The sequence below is a fragment of the Marmota marmota genome, unplaced genomic scaffold, assembly GCF_001458135.2.
Source record: "Marmota marmota marmota unplaced genomic scaffold, marMar, whole genome shotgun sequence".
In the NCBI taxonomy this organism is placed as follows: Eukaryota; Metazoa; Chordata; class Mammalia; order Rodentia; family Sciuridae; genus Marmota; species Marmota marmota.
In genome coordinates, this window is record NW_026000101.1 from 17,402,762 (window position 1) to 17,423,528 (window position 20,767).

Here is a 20,767-nt window from a genome sequence, read left to right on the forward strand (position 1 = left end):
TTTTAGTCCATGGGGCCAAGTGACCATGGACTAAAACTTCTGGAACTGTGGGCCAAAATAAATCTTTCCCCCTTTAAGTTGATTTATCCCAAGTAATTTGTCACAGCTAAAGGAAGGTGACTAACAGACTACATTTCAAGCAAATCAAATAGCTGTTAAGAAAAAGTTCTATTTGTAGACAAATCATAGTTAAATCATCCTTTTGAAAATCCTAATAAAGTAATGATAGTTATTTGCTGCTAAAACCATTAGGTGAAAGACTGATGGAAGAATTTTATAATGAAGAAACAGGCTGACAATACATGAAGCCTTGTTGAATTTTAACTCTAAAACTGAGATAAGATATCAACTGCCTACCCCTCTCAAAATGAACTTCAGTCTAAATCTCAATCTAATCCTCAAGCTACTAGGTATAGTTATCAGCTTAAAGGAAATAAAAGGAATAAAATAACATAGTAAATGAAACCTTAGGGACACAATCAGCCAAATACAGAATGTGTGGAGTTCTATAAAACTACGGAAATGGAACAGTTACACAATAAGAATGATTTAAGAGACATAATAACCAAATATACATTTTTTTGTTTAGATATTGAACAAATCAACTATAAAAAGACATCTTTAAGACAACAAAAGAAATCTGAACTCAAACTATGTATTAGATGATGTTAAGATATTATTGCTATATTCAAGATGATAATGGCATTGTAGTTATTTTTTAGAAGGCATTATCTGTTAGAGATATATACTAATGTATTTTTGAATTCCAGCAAAAAAAAAAGAGGAGAGAGTAATTCTATATTTTTAGAAAAGTTTTTAAATTGGGGCTGGGGCTGGGGCTGGGTCTGGGGCTCAGCGGTAGAGCGCTCGCCTAGATATGCTGGGCCCTGGGTTTGATCCTCAGCACCACGTAAAATAAATGAATGGAATGAAGGTATTGTGTCCAACTACAACTACAAAAAAATAAATATTAAAAAAAGAAGAAGAAAAGTTTTTACATGGAGTAACAATCATAATAAAATACCACTTCTACCCACTAGGATAGTAATAATAAAAAAAGAGATAACAAGAAGTACCAACAAGAATATGAAAAACCTAAAATCTTTATACATTCACAATGGGAATAGAAAATGTCAGTCTGGCAGTGTGTCCAACAGTTCTGACCCAGAAATTCTACCATGAGGTCTATACCCAAGAGAAATGAAAATGTATGTCCACACAAAATTTTGTATGTGTGTTCACGGCAATATTATCTATAACAGCTAAAAAGTGTAAACAACACATCTATCCATCAATTCTTAAATGAATAAATAGAATATAATATATTTGTACAATGGAATGTTAATTGGCAATAAAAGGAATGAAGTATGATACTTGTCACAACATGGATGAAACCTTGAAAACATTATGCTACCTAAAGACAGTCAGTCAACAAAGGAACACATATTATGTAATTTCATTTACATTAAATGTCCAGAATAAGTCAATGTAGAAAACCAGAAGGTAGATTAGTAGTTGTCTAGGGCTAAGGAATATGAGATTGGAGAGTAATGTCTAAGGGCACAGAATTTTTTGTTTATTTGTTTGTTTTAATGGGGTAATCAAAATGTTCAAACTTCAGCCAGGCATGGTGGTGTATGCTATAATCCCAGTAACTTGGGAGGTTGAGGTAAATTTGAGACCAGACTCAGCAATTTAGCAAGGCCCTAAGCAACATAGTGAGATCCTGTCTCAAAATAAAAAATAAAAGGGATAAGGATGTGGCTCAATGGTGAAGACCCACTGGGTTCAAAAACCAGTACCTCCCCATCAAAAAAAAGCACAACTCTGAATATTCTAAAAGCCATTAAAGTGCATACTTTAAATGGGTAAACTACATGATCTGTATGAATTATATTTCAATAAAGCTGTTAAAGAAAAATAGGATTAGTTTTGGGCTGGAGATGGGCTCAGTGGTAAAGTGCACCTGGATTCAATCCCCAGTACAAAAAACCAAAGTGTTGTTGTCACTTGTCCCAAATTTCACTTCTTCACCTTTCATTTAACTCACCATGGGTTAAATTGTTTCCCCCAAGAAAAGGTAAGTTGAGGGCTGGAAATGCGGCTCAGTGGTAGAGTTCTTGCCTAACATGCATGAGGCCCTGGTTTGATCCCTAGCAACACACACACACACACACACACACACACACACGAGATGTTGAAGTTCTGACCCTAAAGTACCGTGAATTTGACCTTATTTGGAATTAAAATCTTTGTAGATGCAATTGAATTAATCCAATGACTGGTATCCTTATAAGAAGAATGAAAACCTGAACACAGACATACAAGATATACTGAAAACACACAGAGGGACACAGAGAGACATGTGACAACAGAGGCTGAGATTAGAAGAATGCATCTAAAGCCAAGGAACAGCAAGAACTGCCATTAAAGACAGGAGAGAGGGATAGAAGATTTCTCTTCTGAACCTCAAGACTGAGATGAACTAACCCTGCTAACCCCTGGATTTCAGACTTCAAGCCTTCAGAGCTGTGAAAGAATAAAATTCAGTTGCTTTTGGTCACACAGTTTATGGTACTTTATGGCAGCCTTAGGAAACTAACACAGTCATCAAACTACCGCATTTTGGCTTCTATGAATGTTGGTGTTAATCACCAAATCCAATTACTCTATAATTCTATTACAGAATTCATTTTCTTTGAACACATGATATTATCAAGAATCTTTTGTCTTCGTTCCATAACTTTCACTTGTTTCCTTTGTTCCAGGAACCTTTCCTATTCTCTCAATTTTAGGCACCTCTTACTCAGTTCCTTTTCTTTCCCAGGATCATATATTTGATATTTCCCAAGTTTTGTTCTTCTTTAATACTCTTTCATGCTCTGCCTTGTTTAGTTTTTCTACTGCTGACTTCAGTTGCTACCCACAGGTTAATGAATCCAAACTGTATGCCTACAGCTTGAGCTCCAGATTTTCTCATGAAGCCATTCACTAGACATTTCCACTGAAGTATCTTCTGCCACTCAAATTCTTATAAGACTCATTTTTAATAGCCCAACATGTCCGAAAGTAAACAAATATATTATCTTTCCCTTGCACTGCCAATAACAAAAAATTCTCCATTCCTAATGCCTCCAGATTGAATTATATTTTCTTCTACACACCAGACTCATCTCTGGAGATAAATTATGAAAGCAGTATCAAACAATGAATGCAATAGTCTAAACATCCCTAAAAAGAATACACAAATAAGGATAATATCCAAAAATCTGGAAGGGAACAGAAGAAATATCTTCTGCTCATTTGTGTAACAAAAGAAGACAGATTCCCTAGTACCAGCTCCCTCCTCAACAGTCTAGAGTCAGACTTGTCCCACTGTCCTTTAGACAGCAAGAAATAGGAAAAGCGGGAAATGGAGCTTTCTAATGAAATTTCAGGCTATCTTTTAGCTGTTCTCTTTCTTTATTGCAATTTAAGTTACTTCATTCTTTAGGACAACATGCTGGACAACATCCCCATCTTTCCATATTGCAAATAAAGCATTTCCTACCTCATTATCAGCTCCTAAGGCATTGATTTGCTCCAATTTGTAGGTCCAATATCTGGCTTCCTCCTCTGGGATATCTACCATCAAAAAAGACAAAAAAGAAATCATATTAGCTGGTAATAGTTCAATCATCAGCAAATAATTCTATAGTCAAATAACTGTAGTTTGAAAGGTGGTAGTGAAAGATGAATTTTACTGGTGACTTGGTACTCGCCATGAACATTATCTTGAATGTTTCTTCACAAAACCAATATAGTGTGCTATTATTCCTTGTTCTCTTTTGCAGATGAAGAAACTAAAGGCCAGAAAGGTCAAGTAATTTCTCCACAGTCACACAGTTCATAAACAGACGAGTCATGATTAAAACTGTAGTCAGTATAATTTCAAGTACCATATTCTTTTTATTTTATTTTTTATTTTTCATTACTCACCAATCTGTAGTGGTTAAGACACTGAGCAATGTTTTGTGCAATTCTGCCGCCAAGTCTTCCCAATGCTAGTTCAATAAGACCTACTTGTGTACCACACTGGCTTTGCTTTTCTTTCCCAGGATTATATATTTGATACTTCCCAAGTTTTTTGCACAATTCACACAGGAGATTTTATAAATTCTCACAGGTTAACAGAATTTTAAATAGGTTTCTTTTATTTTTAAAAAAGTTTACTTTTGGAAGGGGTTGTGGCTCAGAGGCAGAGTGCTTACCTAGCATGTGTGAGGCACTGGGTTCAATTCTCAGCACTGCATATAAATAAAATAAAGGTCCATCAACAATTAAAAATTTTTTTTTAATTTGCTTTTTAAAAATTTTTTCAGTTGCAGATGGACACCATACGTTTTTATTTTATTTATTTTTATGTAGTTCTGAGAATCAAACCCAATGCCTCATATGCGAGAGGCAAGCACTCTACCCCTGAGCTACAACCTGAGCTCTAATATACTTTTTACTTCGAGACAGGTTCTCACTAAGTTGCCAGGCTGGCCTTGAACTTGTGGTCCTCCTGCCTCAGCCTCCCAGGTAGCTGGGATTACAGACATGCACCACACAACTGGTTTCACAAGTTTCTATATTATCTGAAAGAAAATTCCTTTGTCAAAATATGGGATGCTGAAAGCTAAAATTTTTCTTTCAAAAATTTAAAAGGATCATTAAATTTTTGAAAACTGAATCCCAAGCTAGCTATCATTAGGGCCAAAGTGTTATCATTAAGGTCAAAGTTTTCTATCACTGGGGTCAAAGGTACATTCATATTAACTCCAGTGAAAAATAGACTTTTTACTTAGATAAGTTTTTACCCTAAGCATTTATTCAAATAGCCATTAGTCATTATTACATACCAAGTAAACACTAGACATACCAAGAAAAACTACACAAGGACCTCAAGAAACTAAAAATCTAGACAGAAATGCATACTGCTATATATAAAACAGAATATAAATGATGCAGTAGTGAAACAGAGGAATATTTGTTTAAAATTCAATAAGGAATGAATGAACTCCTAATCTAACAGTGTAAGCTGCTTCAAAAACATGTTCCCTAGCAAAATCGATTATACACATTTAAAAACAACCATTTAAAGTCTCTGGAAATGTTCCTAGGACAACAGCATCTGAAGAAATATTTATTAAAGAAAATCTACTAAAATTTGGTAAGAACAGTCAATGTCTATAGTATATAAACCAAGACCTACTCACTCTCATCTCCCTCCCAGTTCAACAAGATGAAAATTCTATTCCAAATTGGTACAGTCAAGAATATAGCACTAAAAATACAAGCAACTAAGCTAAAAACAAGAACTCCATTTGCTTTTCTTAGCCTACAATTTCACAAGCAAGTTTTCCTTTCCATTTTTCTAAAGTATATAGTTAGTTCTGAGTTCAGTTGTTTTTGAACTAGCTGGAAAAAATCACATTATTTTTAGCTTTTATCACCATAGGATCTAAGACCTAAATAAACTGAAATCATAAAACAGTAGCAATAAAAAAGTATATGTAAATATCAACAATATGAATAATAAAAATTAAAATTACACTAATAGAATTCAACTGAAACAAAAAACAATTTAAATCAATTAGATAGACAAAGGTTAAAAACTGGAACATACAAAATGTTGGCAAGGATATGCAGAAGTAAATACTCATCAAACAGTGGGTAAAAGTATAAATTGTGCAATTGTTTTAACAAGTAACTTTGCAGTATCTTTGAAAAACAGTGATGTGCATTGTGCCCTTTGACTTTGTAATTCTACTGTAAGACATTTATCCCAGACTCATAATGGGCATAGATATATAACATTATTAGTTATAGCAATATATATCAAAAAAATGGAAACAAATTACATGTCAAACAGTAAAAGATTACCAGGATAAATTATAGTAAACACAGTTTTTCAGATCAGTAAGATAGTTCTTAAAGTATAACATGGAATAATGTCCCAAATATACACAAAAAAAGTAGTTTATACAACATTATATATCACAATAAATATACAGTATATAAAGTGTGATCCAAATTTAGCCAAAATAAATTCCTAGAAAATCTGTGTCTAGACCAAGACACAGAAAAGTTATTAGTGGTTTATCTCAGGTGAATAGAAAGGAGGTGAAAGGAAGTAGAAAGAAACTTTTAATTTTTTACCCACATACATTTCATTCCCATTTGAATTTTTATCAGAAGCATGTATTTTTTCTGATTTTAAAATTTGTTTAAAATAAAGATAATGTTCAATTTATCAGTTCTCTTTTAAATTAATAAATCATAAGGTATATATTTACTTCAAGATATTAAATGTTAAAATATTTTCAAGGGCTAGGGTTGTGGCTCAGCAGTAGAGTGCTCACCTAGCAAGTGTGAGGCCCTGGATTCGATCCTCAGCACCACATAAAAATAAATAAGTAAAATAAAGGTATTGTGTCCAACTACAACTAAAAAATAAATATTAAAAAATATATTTTCAAAATAATAAATCTAACAAGCAGATATTTCATAAATTATAATAACAGTCACAGAAAATTAAATGACTTGAAGAGTATGCTTTTTATTGTGGATTTTTAATAACCGCCTGCTAGACTTTGCTTTGCATCCTTGCCCTAAGCCAGGGGTCATGGGGCATAGAAATGAAGACAAAATGCTCTCAAAGGAAATGGGTGAGAAGATAAAATATACATTCATGAAACAACTAGCCAACAGTCTCACACAATATGGTAAAAAGTATTAAGTGATTTTAAAAATCTCATCACAAAGACTCACCGAAAGGCAACTCGAATCTTGTATCAAGCAAGATTTTATGAGGAGTTGGGTTTTTAGTTCCACAGATCTCATCATCTTTCATTAATGTCTCAGCCTCCAATGTAGACCACTCACCGGGCCCTTCCTAGGAAACAAAATCCAAAATTAAACTTTCTTGGCTTTCCTCTTGATTCAAGAGCCAGGTGTTCTTCTCTGATTTTCCCTTTTTGAGAGCTTCTGAGGGCCACTTATATCCGGATAAGGCACACATGCCACTGTTATGACCTGCCTGTGCTACACACAGACTTCTGTTCTCCAACTTTAGTGGGGAGAGCAGCTTTTATTATGCTTAGCTCTCTTCAGGACAGATTTCTTGAGTACCAAACTCTAAAACTAAGCATTCCATGGATCAATATTTAAGCTGCATAATTCTTAATGACTGTGTCACTTAATGATATATGTCTCTGCTTCTCATCAATAAAGAGCTACTGGGCTGGGGATGTGGCTCAAGCGGTAGCGCGCTCGCCTGGCATGCGTGCGGCCCGGGTTCGATCCTCATGCACCACATACAAAAAAAAAAAGATGTTGTGTCCGCCGATACTTGAAAAGTAAATATTAAAAAATTTAAAAATAAAAAATAAATAAAAAATAAAGAGCTACTGACATTGCTAGTTAAACGGAACTGAGCAAGAGATGCAATGAAAATAAACTGCCCATCTGCCTGAGGGAGTAGAGATTTAGCCAGAAATAAAAGAAAACGGAGGCAATATGTTCAACTTTCCCACTCCTGGAAAAAACATATAGTTCATGTGAAAACCAAGTAGGAACATAATAGCTTCTGTCTAATACAAAGTGAATATATGTGGGGAAATTATGCTATCTGAGTTATATTCTAAACAGGGAAAGTAAAACGGGAGTTCAGTTCAGGAAATAATGCATGAAGACCATATGAATAGCAACTGCTAAGCCTGGAAGTTCCTTAAATTCTGGTAGGGTTACATGCAGCAGAGGACTGAAACCAGTTCCCTAAGTGACTCAAACAAAGCAAAAGAAAAATCCAGCCAGTTAGCTGAGAAATTTTAATGGAACCTCTCCCAGGACAATGTCTTAGAGGAGAATGTAGGTGCATACATGCACACTACCCAGATGAGGCTGTCTATCTAATAAGGCTAAGGAGTTGCTTTGGTATCTCTGAATTCAGTATTGGGATATATGGAAAAACAGAATTAATTATAATCACATGACCCTCTGGGTGAAGATGGTAACGGATAGGTCCTAAACCCTCTTAATTAGAAAGGGAGAAGAGTAATCTGAGTTGCATGGATGACTATCAGCTGAAGTGAAGCCAAGATGAGGAAAATGAAGAGCTAAACCATACCTCCAAACAGGCAATGCACTGACTGACCTCATCTGACTGACGAATTGTCTTCAGTGCAATCCACACGGTCCCCACCATGGTGTCCCATATCAGCCCTTTGTTCCATACCTCCACACTTAGACCCAGGTCCAGACGACTGATCTCACTAGAGAAAAGAAGAAGAAAGGCATTTGACCAAAGCCAGACAATTGAAACAAATGCTACATTTCCCATTTTACTAATCCTGAATACTTTCTTACCCAGGATATTTTCTTAGGGAAAATCAAAATGTCTCAGAATGCTGCAATCATCTTTAGGTTCCCAGAATCTACGTTAAGGTATATATACACACACACACACACACACACACACACTCACACTCACACACACACAAATGCTTTTGTTCATTATTCATGAGTAAGCCCCAGTTGGGTGTGGTGGCACACACTTGTAATCCCAGAGATTTGGAAAACTGAGGCAAGAGGATCACAAGTTTGTGGGCTGCCTTGGCATCTTAGTGAGACCCTGTCTCAAAATAAAAATAAAAAGGGCTGGGGACTAAGGATGTAGTTCAACAGTAAAGCACCTGCGTAGCATATGTGAGGCCCTGGGTCTGGGTTTGAGTCCTAGTACCACAATAAAAAAGGAAGGAAGGAAGGAAGGAAGTTAGGAAAGAAGAATGGAAGGACTAGGAATACAGCTCAGTGGCAAAGTGCCCCTGGGTTCAATCACCAGTGCCCTGAAAAGGAAAAAAAAAAAAAAAAATGGAGAGTAAGTTCCTGAGACTTGCTATCCAACATAGTTACCTATGTTTTACACACACACACACACACACACACACACACAATTAACAATAAGGCATGCACACCTAAAAATTTGTTGAGAAAGTAGATTTCATGTTAAGTGTTCCTAGCACAAAAGGTGAGGGACAAGGAAACTGCTGGAGGTGATGGGTATGTTTATTCCCTTGATCAAGGTGATGATAATAATACAAGTTCACATATATGTCCAAACTTGCCAAATTATATGCACTAATTACATGCCATTTTTATATACCAATTAAACCTTAATAAATTTTGAGAAAGAAATAAAGAAAAATGTGTTTCTCACTGTCCCCTAGCCTTTTGAGATATAATCATGGTTAGACTAATAAGGCCAAGTGATGAAGCCATTATTGCCATGCCTGCCTGCCTATCTACAATTTCTACCCTTAGGCAACAGTCCTATATGTTTTATTGATAACACTGCCCCAATTTATACTTATGGAATGTATACAGGAAGTTTTTAGGAAAGGTAAATCTTTTTTTACAAGAGTTATGAAAGGAAATCTAGGTAGAAGTAAAAGGGCTCATGAGAACACTATAAGTTTGATGGGAACAAGTGGGCAAAGGCAGGTGAGGGACACTAGAGTGTTAGAGGAGAATGTAGGTCAAGTCACTCAGTCCCTGGAGGACTCTCATTATCAGTTAAGCTTATAATAATAATAATATAATAATAATTATTGGAAAAGAAATCATTCCAGAAAGAGCCAAATAATCACTATGTAAAAGAAATGACATACATGGGTAGAATATCTGCCTATAAGGACAAATCATAATTTTAGGGTAGAACATAAAAATACTTATATTATTTATTTTATTTTATTTTATTTTATTTTATTTTTGTACAGAGACAGAACCCAGGGGTGCTTAACCACTGAGCCACATCCCCAGCCCTTCTGATTTTTTTATTTTGAGACAAGGCCTTGCAAAGTTGCTTAGGACTTGTTAAGTTGCTAAGACTGGCCTCAAACTTGCAATCCTCCTACCTTAGCCTCCTGAGCTGCTGGGACTACAGACATGCACCACCATGCATGGCAAAAAACACATTAATGCTAAAAACATTCTCCAGAAAGCTCTTATTAGGATGTAAGGTTACTTGAAGGGCAAGAATGGCAAGAAAAACTAGAAAAGGACAATTCCATCAAAAAAAGCAGAAAGGCCTTCTCAGAAACAAAAGCTATTCATCACCAGAAGTTTCAAGTGTGTGCTGTTGAGAAAGCCTGCCTGGCTTCCCTGTTGTACTATGAGGTAAGTGTTCTCAGATTTACAAGGATGTGGATTTATAGTCATTGAATTCACATCAAGTGTGTTGAAATTACACAATGAAAGAAAATCTGTCATTTTCACATACATACAAAGCATATAACACAGAGAACGTGCTAATGAGTTCATTTATTCATTTAATTAATATTTCCTGAGCACTTATAATATATATATGACTTGGTACTTTAAGGAAGACACATTAACATCAGACCCAGGTCTTGTCTCCACAACTTTGGGCTCTTCAAAGCAACAAATGACATGACTTACCCAGCCACTAAGGATGTTCAGAGAGCTTTTTGTCACAGTTATTCAGCCTAATTAATCAGTCTTTGAAAATACATGTAATACCCTTATATCTGAAGTACCTTTCATTTGAATCTGGAAAAGAAACATTGCTTAGGGATACATATATAATATTCCTAAAGCAACTCCTAAAAAGCATCTCAAGCCAATGATAAAAGAAATAGCTAGGGGTCTTTAACAGCATGACTTTAAATAGATGAAGAAAATCATATTCCCCAGAACTCTCTGGGGAATATGGTTCAAACAATGAAAATGTCTTCTATAAGAAGCTTCTTTTCTCATCTCTGTGTGCTCAGCAGGCACAACTAAGAGAAGTCTGAGAATTCTATTTATGCCTCATCCCTAGAGCCCTGGGGAAGTTGCTTTTTTCTGTCAAAAAACTCCAATCAACAGTGTATGTGCATACATGTACACAAGATTCTGAGCTAGACATTCGCACCAATAACTGAAGATACCCTCCTTAAGAAATAATCAAGTCCTGAAATTAAAACACAGAAATATTAAATATAAATGAGAAATACCAAAATGAATATTAGAGATTGTCACATAATACATCAGGGAGCAGGAAAAAAGATAAAGGGAGGGGAAAAGATCAGCAATGAAGATGCAAGTGATGAAAGGACAAAGAGGAGCAAAAAAGATAAAGAAAATAGCTAACAAAACCCATGTGTAAAAAGGGAGAGGGCCAAATTCACACAGCATCTCAACATGGGAGACAGAAGAAAATTCACATACATCAAAAGCAGGGTTGCAAGGGACATGCTATGGGCAACTGGAAAATAAACATATAAGAATAAAGCTAGCTATGCTGATGACAGACTGCAGAAGATCACTGTGTTTCACATGCTGGGAAGAGTTATAACAGGAAGTAATTGTGACAGCACTGGAAGTCAGAAGAGAGAAGGATCACTACCTTTATATACCAGAGCCACACTGTGGAATGGCTAATGTGTGAAGAGACTTGTATGAACTCTGCACATTACACATGTAAAGAAGGGAACAGGTAGGTGGTCTTGCTCTCATGTCACTTTAACTAAAAAGAGAATAAATGAGGTTTATAATCATGAGAGAGAGTAATGTGATACCACTAGCCTTCTTTTTGAAGCCCCAGTTCTTCCTCTGCTTCCACGACACCACCAACTCCTGGTTCTCCACTACCTCTCTACTCATTCCTTCTTAGTCTCCTTAATCCTCTCTTTAATGCTGATGCTCTCCAGGCTCTGTCCCAGTCTCTTTTTTCAAAGTATACATTCTATAAGTTTTCTTATCTGTGCTTATGGCTTCAACTGACTAAAATATTTCCCCAAACCACATTCATTCCCTAAGTGCCAGGTTCAGTTTTCTAACTATCTTCTTAATATACCTCCTAACTGAACTCTAAGAACTTCAAATACAAACTGGTCCAAATACCTTAACCCCAACCTAATGAGCAGCATACAACCCAACTAATCATCCCAACAAATCTTTTAGTTCTACCTCCTTAGCACTTCTTTCCATTTTTTTTTTTTTTTTTTTTTTTTTTGCTAGCCTCTCTGTTACTGTCTTAGCCTAGGCCCTCTTTAACTATTAGTACTGTTTAACTATTATAATAAAGTTTCCTAAATAGTACCTTAAGTAGCAATATATTTATTAAAAGCCCAGAGGACTGGACTGTTTCTCCATAAAAATAACAATCATTCCAATGCCTCTCTAAACTGCACTGTAAAACTTGTAAAGCAATTTCAAATTTCACAGTACTTTCAATACATATTTTCCTTTATCTCCTTCATGCCCATCTCCTACTCTCAAAAAGCAAATATAACCTTTTAATAAGTAAGGTAGACCTTTAGGATCTGTGTTAAGAAATAATGATAGATCCTTAGAGATAAGGAAACTGGCACTCAGAAAAGTTAAGAGAGGGCTGGGGCTGTAGCTCAGTGGCAGAGCACTTGCCTAGCACTTGTGAGTCACCAGGTTTGATCCTTAGCACCACATAAAAATAAACAAAATAAAGACATACTGTCTGTCTTCAACTAAAAAAAAATTTAAAAAAAAGAAAAGTTAAGAGATTAGCCCAGTCCTTCAATAAGATATTCTACACTTTTCTCTTCTAGAAAAAGAAAAAAAAAATACTGAAAATTAAGGGGAGGGGTGTGAGAAAATATTTTTAATGCCAGAATTTTATTTTAAAAATATTAATTTTCTGTCATACATAAGAAAATCTACCATAAGAAATTTACTCAAACATAGGGCATTTTACTCAATAACATAAAAGGAAGGGTTGAGATATAGCCTCAGTGGTAGAGTGTTTGCCTAACATATGAGGTCTTACGATCAATTTCCAGCACTGCAAAAAATAATAGAAAATAAAACAAAATGCTTATAAGCACAGAATATTCATCCTCTAAGGCAGATGACTTGGGTAGATACAAACACTGTCTCTGATAGGTACAGCCATATTTCCTCAAGAAGGCTTCTGAGAATCAAAAAAATATTAAAGTTATACTTAATATTCTGCTAATTGTACTAACTCTAATATGCTAATCTGACCATTGAAAAAAATCTGATGAGGTAATGTTTTCAAGCTCATAAATTAATTAGGAGTTTACCTACATTCATCATCCATCTCTAAGAATAGATTGTGAATCTATTAAATAGAAACAACTGAAGATATACTTCACCTACCACACACCTCACTTGTTCCTATAACTACGGTTTTAGTTTTCCAAAAGAATATTTAACAATGTTCTCACTTTTTGTCAATCTTAGGCATGCACAGAATCTTTGTTTCATATGATGCCATAACCTTAGAAAGATTACAGAATACTTAGGCATGCTGGCTGCAAAGTACTTACAACATGAAATCTTGTTCCCAGGAAGGTTGATCGCCTCGAACTGCTACAGTTGTGCTCTTCACATTCTGTACTTTCAGGGTCACATATGTGTTAAATTTATCTGAAAAAATGCAAAACAAAAATGTAATATCAGAACTCAAATTGTTATCCAATCTCACATCGCCCTTAGAATATCCACATTATTAAATGTACAAAAAAAACCAAATACTCTGAAGCATCCATTGTACAATTCCAGGCACAAGAGTCACAAAAATTATAAAACCATACACCATCTTCAAGAGTACAATCTAATATGGTATTTTTCAAATTTTAATATATTTTGCATCATATGACCCAGTAAAAACATACAGACTCATGCAAACTGAAACAAAAGATTCATGAAATACAAGATATATTAGATATTTCCTATTCTAATTGATTTAGTCTATTAAAATGTTAATTAGAACTAATCAGGCTGGGTGTAGTGGCCCACACCTATAATCCCAGCACCTTAGGAGGCTGAGGCAGAAGGATCGTGAGTTCAAAGCCAGTCTCAGCAAAAGCGAGGTGTAAGCAACTCAGTGAGATCCTGTCTCTAAATAAAATATAAAATAGGACTAGGTTCAATCCCCAGTACCCAAAAAAGAAAAAGAAAAAAAAAAAGAACTAATCAGAATGTACTAAAGTAAATTTATAACCACTTATAGTTTGAAGAAAATAACTGAACTAATCTAATAGAAACACAAGACATGTAAATTTGATAAAATGTAGAAAGATAACAGCTGCAGAGTGTTGACAGGGATAAAAACTGAGGCAAAATCCTCATAAAGGAAGAGGGCTTCAAGCTTAATCTACACAATTTGGCCTGAAGAACAAGCCACATAAAAGGCAACACTATAATTTGAGAGGATAAACTGAATTCTAAACAAAGATAGAGGCCTGGAAATAAAGCTCAGAACTCTGACCTACATCCTTCTCTCTCTTCCCTAAAGACACATGAAGATAAAAGCCCACATAATACAGTAGACCACTAAGCTGTATGTTTTGTTTTGTGTTTTGTTTTGTTTTGTTTTGTTTTGTTGGTGGTCCTGGGGACTGAACCCAGGGCCTTCCATGTGCTAAGTAAGGGCTCTACTGAGGCCTAGGCCTCTGAGCTACATTATATATCATATGATATTATATTCCACCCCCCTACATCAAATCATACATAATTGATCAGACCATGGGTAGACACAACTAAAGAACAGCCAAGTCATGGGCTGGCCAAGAGCTGAGACAGATCTGATTCTCTTGCAAAAGATTTTAAATAGAAGGGAGAAAATTACTGAAAATTGGTGATTGGTGCAAAAATTGGAAGAAAGGGCATAAAAATTCCACTGTAGCAGCTATTATGGATCTTATGCAAGATGGGTAAGCAGAGAAAGCCAGCCCAGAGAAAGAACAGAGGAGATCCTCAGAAAGAGAGAAGCCCTACCTAAGAGCCTATGGAAGAACAGTAGGCTCTGAAATTGTTTTAGTTCCTGTTGTAACAAGGTCTGGTTTGTCAGGTTTTCCTAGGTTCCCAACCAAGTTCATTATTTTTCCAGTAACCCCCAGTTCCCCTCCCCAGCAGTAACCAGAGTAAGTCTTTATAAATTGACATTTATAATTAAGGAACTGCATACTAAAATAAGTAGATAGCATTTTTCATCTTCAGATGGACAAAGATTTAAGTTTCACATTATCTAGTGCTGATAAAAGGATTTGGGGAAATAAGTGCTTGTATACTTTTGGTCTCATCATAATCTAGTAAAAACTTTCAGGACTGGTATAGCTGAGTGCTAGAGAGTATGCTTAGCATGTGCAAGGCCCTAGGTTCAATCCCTAGCACCAAAAGAAAGAAAAAAAATTAAGAATAGCAATTTGGCAGCAGCTACCAAATTTTTAAAAAATACATAACTTTGGAGGCTAGGAATGTAGTTCAGTGGAAGAGTATATACAAGGTCATGGGTTCAACTGCCAGCCTGCCAAAACAAAATAAAACTAAAACAACTTTGACCCATTAATTCTATTTCTAGACTCTAGCATATAACTACATTTGCAGAACTGGACAACGATAAGCACATAAGAAAATTTATTATTTATAATAGCCAAACACTGAAAACAATTTAAATATTCATCCATCAAGATCCTAGAGTACAAACTGGGATTGTGGCTCAGTGGTAGAGCACTTGCCTAGCATGCATGGGGAACTGGGTTCAACCCTCAGCACCACGTACAAAAATAAAGTTGTTATGTCCATCTACAACTAAAAATATTTTAAATATATACATATACGTGTGTGTGTGTGTGTGTGTGTGTGTATAGATAGATAGATAGGTAGGTAGGTAGATAGATATAAAGATCCTAGAGTACAAAACATAACAAAATTCTACATAGTACCTTAAATGAAAGAAACAGAAAAACACAAATATGCTCACAATATGTTGCTGGAGGACAAAGCATGTTGCACAAAGATACATGGAATATGATCTATTTCTGTCTACAGTGTGTACAAAGGAATGGTCTGAAATTACAAAAAAAAATCTCTAAATAGGAGGGGTGGGGTGGCTCATGCCTGTAATCCGAGTGGTTCAGGAAGCTGGGGTAGGAGGACTACAGGTTCCAGGCCGGCCTCAGCAACTTAGCAAGGCCCTAAGCAACTTACTGAGACCCTGTCTCAAATTAAAAAAAAAAAAAATGGGCTGTGGCTCAATGATTAAGTGTCCCTGGGTTTAATCCCTGGTACAAAAAAAAAAAATTACTTTTGAGAAGTAGAATTGGGTTGACTAAGAGGTAAAGCAACTTATTGACAAACACAGATATACAAACAACTTTAATGTTTTACAATAGCACTGATTTTAATTAATAAGGTTATAAATTACTTTAGTGAATTAATTAGTTAATTATTGAATTTAACCAATGGACTACATAAAATTAATGATTTTTTTAAAGAACACTTAAAATCACAGAAAGTATGGAAGGAGAAGGAACAAAATAATAGAAGGCTGGACTTACCTGGTGAACCCTGGAATTTGGCTCTTTTAACTATAAGAGAAAAAGAAGATACTATGAGTAATTTTACAAATTCTTTTTACCTCAGCAACATTTCTTGAGCACCTGCTATGTGCCAATATTAGAGGTGGGATTCCATTGTCAAGTGTAATTCTTGAGAAAAGAAGTTCTTCATTGAAGAGAGTTCAGTGTCACACAATATAATCTCATACCCAATGCAGAAATCTCTGTTTCAGTCTCCTCAGAGAGGTAGAGAGAGCTACATTATTCCTATAGCAGGCCATCAGTTTCATGTTGGAGATCTTTCTAAGCTTTAAGTTACAAATATTTCTTATTTAAAACTCATTATAGACTGGACACAGTGGTGCATGTCTATAATCCCAGTGACAAAGAAGGCTCAGGCAGGAGGATCTCAAGTTCATTGCCAGTGTCAGTAACTTAGCAAGACCCTCAGAAACTTAGCAAGACACTGTCTCAAAATAAAAAATAAAAAGGACTGGGCATGCAGTTCAGTGGTAAAATGCCTCTGGGTTCAATTCTCAGTACCAAAAATAAATAAATAAATAACTTAAATAAAGAATCCTAATAGAGTTAGGGTATATTTCAGTGGTAGGGCTTGTCTAACATGCATTAGGCCCTGAGTTCAATCTCCAGCCCCACCAAAAGGGGAAAAAAATCAAGAATCAATAAATGGGATAGATTCCAACTAAAAAGTTTCTTCTCAGCAAAAGAAACAATCTGTGAGGTGAATAGAGAGCCTACATCTTGGGAGCAAATCTTTACCCCTCACACATCAGATAGAGCATTAATCTCTAGGGTATATAAAGAACTCAAAAAGCTAAACACCAAAAAAAAATAATAATAATTATCCAATCAATAAATGGGCCAAGGACCTGAACAGACACTTCTCAGATGATATACAATCAATCAACAAATATATGAAAAAAATGTTCATCATTGCTAGCAATTAGAGAAATGCAAATCAAAACTATCTAAGATTTCATCTCCCTCCAGTCAGAATGGCAGCTATTATGAATAAAAACAACAATAAGTGTTGGTGAGGATGTGGAGGAAAAGGTACACTCATACACTGCTGGTGGAACTGCAAATTGGTGTAGCCAATATGGAAAGCAGTATGGAGATTTCTTGGAAAATTGGGAATGAAACCACCATTTGATTCAGCTATCCCTCTCCTTGCTCTATACCCAAAGAACTTAAAAACAGCATACTACAGGGACACAGCCACATCAATGTTTATAGCAGCACAATTCACAATAGCTAAACTGTAGAACCAACCTAGATGCCTTTCAATAGATAAATGGATAATAAAAAAGTGGCATATATACACAATGGAATATTACTCAGCAATAAGAGAATAAAATCATGCCATTTGCAGGTAAATGGATGGAGTTAAAGAAGATAATGCCAAGTGAAGTTAGCCAATCCTAAAAAAACCAAATGCCGAATGTTTTCTCTGATATAAGGAGGCTGATTCATAGTGGGGTAGGGAGGGGGAACATGGGAGGAATAGACAAACTCTAGATAGGGCAAAAGGGTGGGAGAGAAAGGGAGGGGGTATAGGGTTGAAATGATGGTAGAATGTGATGGACATATTATCCAAACTACATGTATGAAGACACGAATTAGTGTGAATATACTTTGTATACAACTAGAGATTCGAAAAATTGTGCTCTATATGTGTAATAAGTACTGTAATGCATTCTGCTGTCATATATAAGTAAAAAAATAATTAAAAAAAGAAAATCCCTCCATTATACTCATGCCCAAACAAGATCATAATAGGTCAGATGTAGATGATAGCTTTTGGGGGATTGGGGAGTGGTACTGCAGACTAAACCTAGGTGTACCCTACCTCCCAATGAGCTACATTCCCAACCCTTTTTTATTTTATTTTTGAGACAGAGTTTCACTAAGTTGGAATTTCAGGTGTGCACCATCACATCCAGCTGTGAGGGTTTTTTAAAACTAGAGTGACAAGTAACTTCTGAGAATAAGCAGATATCAAGAGGAGTTTCCTGACAAAGTGATCACAAAGAGCTATTTCCAAAAAGTCAGTAGAGAACTTCACAAGGACTCCTACATACAGATTGGATATGTCAGCTCCTGAGAAAGGTCAAAGGCTATCCATGCAGGAATAATGCTAAATTCCAGAAAGCACCAAATATCAAATCCATTAAGATTAGGGCTAAGTGCGGCAGGGAAAGAATAACAAGAAAACACAAGACACAAAGCCTGGAAAGGATACTTAAAGGTTCTACTCCTTGTACTACATTACAAATCAAAACTTTAAAAAAAAAAAAAAAGCTTCACTGCAAATGACATCCAGCCCACTCATACTTCCAAGAGATGGTCATTCAATAGTTTTTCAAGGCCCTCTCCATTTTCAGGAAACAATTACTGCTAAAATCTATTTGTTTTTACTGAATATAAGTATGTCCTTTGTAAAGTTTCATATCAATTCAAATCCTCTTCCCAATTATTCTTTTCCATAAATACAGAAAGCACACATCTCTCTGAATACCTGGCTAAGACTACCTCAAAAAGATTAAGTTTTGCAACTAGTAACTAATCCTCAAGCATAAATTTGCCATTATGCTAATCAACAATACAATTATAACAATGGTTCTTTCCTCCAAAGAGAGAGAGAGAGAGAGAGAGAGAAACACAATCTTCTGAGAAAGTGAATCTCAAACTTCAACATACCTCAAAACCATCCGGAGGGCTATTAAAGCACAGAGTGCAGGGCTCAACTATCTCTGTTTCTTGATTCAGTGGCATTCAGGGCCCTGAGAATCTTTATTCCTAATAAGTTCCTAGGTGATGTTATTGACAGTTAGTAGGTAGAAACCAGGGACGCTGCTAAAAATTCTTCAGTGTCCAGAATAGTTCCCAGAACAAAGAACTGTCAAACCAAAAGTATTGATAATACCAAGGCTGAGAAACAATGGTGAAGACCATGAAACCAAGGGTTCTAAGAATGAGGCTGAAGGTAATTAGGAAATTCTTCATGGAGAAATACTCTTTGAGATGGGCCTTGAAAACTGTCAGAATCTAGATAAGAAAGGCAGAAGGAGACCACTCCAGACAGGGAAGTGAGTAAACTAAAAGAAGGAAGCTTAAATACTCTGTATTCATGGTGCCTCAAAGAGACCAGTGTGAGGGAAAGGAAATGGAACCTGAAGGGTAAAAGATAAGACCAGATGGTAATGCTTAGGGAATTTAAACATCAGGCAAAATAATTCAATTCTGGGCACCAAATTTCAAGACTGCTAACAAAACAGAATCCAAGATAGCAAAACACTAATGAAAGTAAAAAAAGACTTCAAATGTCAGCTAAGCAAGAGAGCTAAATCCAGGCAAAAGATGTCAATAAGGGCTGGAGTTGTGACTCAATGATAGAGTGCTTGCCTAGCACACATAAGGCACTGGGTTCAATCCTCGGCACCACATAAAAACAAATAGATAAATAAAGTTATTATAAAATTTTTCCTTTAAAAAAGAAAGATGTCAATGAAAATGACATTTCTTAAATTTTAAAGAATGTTGCATACGAAGGAGAACTTCAACCTTGGGAATCAGGTTGAAGCAAAAAATCTCAGCCAGAACCAGAACATAGTGACATCTCACATTATCATAGACAAAAGTCCAGAGGACCTAATTTAAAACTAGATTCTTACTTAAAAGCCTCCTGCCATAATGCACCTTTACAAAAAGGATGGTGGAATGTGATAGACATCATTATCCAAAGTTCATGTATGAAGACACAAATTGGTGTCAACATACTTTATATACAACCAGAGATATGAAAAATTGTGCTATATATGTGCAATAAGAATTGAAATGCATTCCGCTATCATTTATTTTTTAAAAAATCAATAAAATTATTTTAAAAAAATGGAAAACACCAACGCTAAGAAAAACAAAAGCAACAATAAGAAACAATGTTAATATAACAGAACGTGAAAGTGAATTTAAAGTAAGTACACTTGGAATTCTCAGCAAACTAAAGAAAAAAAAATCCTTTAAAAAGAACAAGAGGGCTAGGATTGTGGCTCAGCGGTAGAGTGCTCACCTAGCATGTACGAGGCCCTGGGTTCGATCCTCAGCACCACATAAAAATACATAAATAAAATAAAGGTATTGTTTCCAACTACAATGAAAAAAAAAAACTTTAAAAAAAGAACAAGAAGGCTGGGGATGTGGCTCAAACGGTAGCGCTCGCCTGGCATGCGTGCGGACCGGGTTCGATCCTCAGCACCACATACAAACAAAGATGTTGTGTCCGCCGAAAACTGAAAAATAAATATCAAAAAAAAAAATTCTCTCTCTCTCTCTCTCTCTCTCTCTCTCTCAAAAAAAAAAAAAAAAAAAAAAAAAAAAAA

The 20,767-nt window shown here is 35.6% G+C and overlaps 1 protein-coding gene across 11 annotated transcripts in view; it reads right to left on the reverse strand.

Moving 5' to 3' along the window:
- Unc13b (unc-13 homolog B) overlaps positions 1 to 20,767 on the reverse strand; it is a 208,967-nt gene that overhangs the window by 131,740 nt on the left and 56,460 nt on the right. For 9 of the 11 annotated variants that reach the window (XM_015492377.2, XM_048783434.1, XM_048783433.1 and 6 more), the window contains exons 2-6: positions 16,368 to 16,397; positions 13,353 to 13,452; positions 8,180 to 8,297; positions 6,796 to 6,919; positions 3,551 to 3,624 (exon numbers count right to left, since the gene is read on the reverse strand). In XM_015492377.2, coding sequence (XP_015347863.1) covers positions 3,551 to 3,624; positions 6,796 to 6,919; positions 8,180 to 8,297; positions 13,353 to 13,452; positions 16,368 to 16,397 — 446 coding nt within the window. Of the gene's footprint in view, positions 1 to 3,550; positions 3,625 to 6,795; positions 6,920 to 8,179; positions 8,298 to 10,482; positions 10,808 to 11,431; positions 11,552 to 13,352; positions 13,453 to 16,367; positions 16,399 to 20,767 lie in introns of those variants that run through there. The other 2 variants (XM_048783436.1, XM_048783435.1) reach the window with 2 other exon arrangements.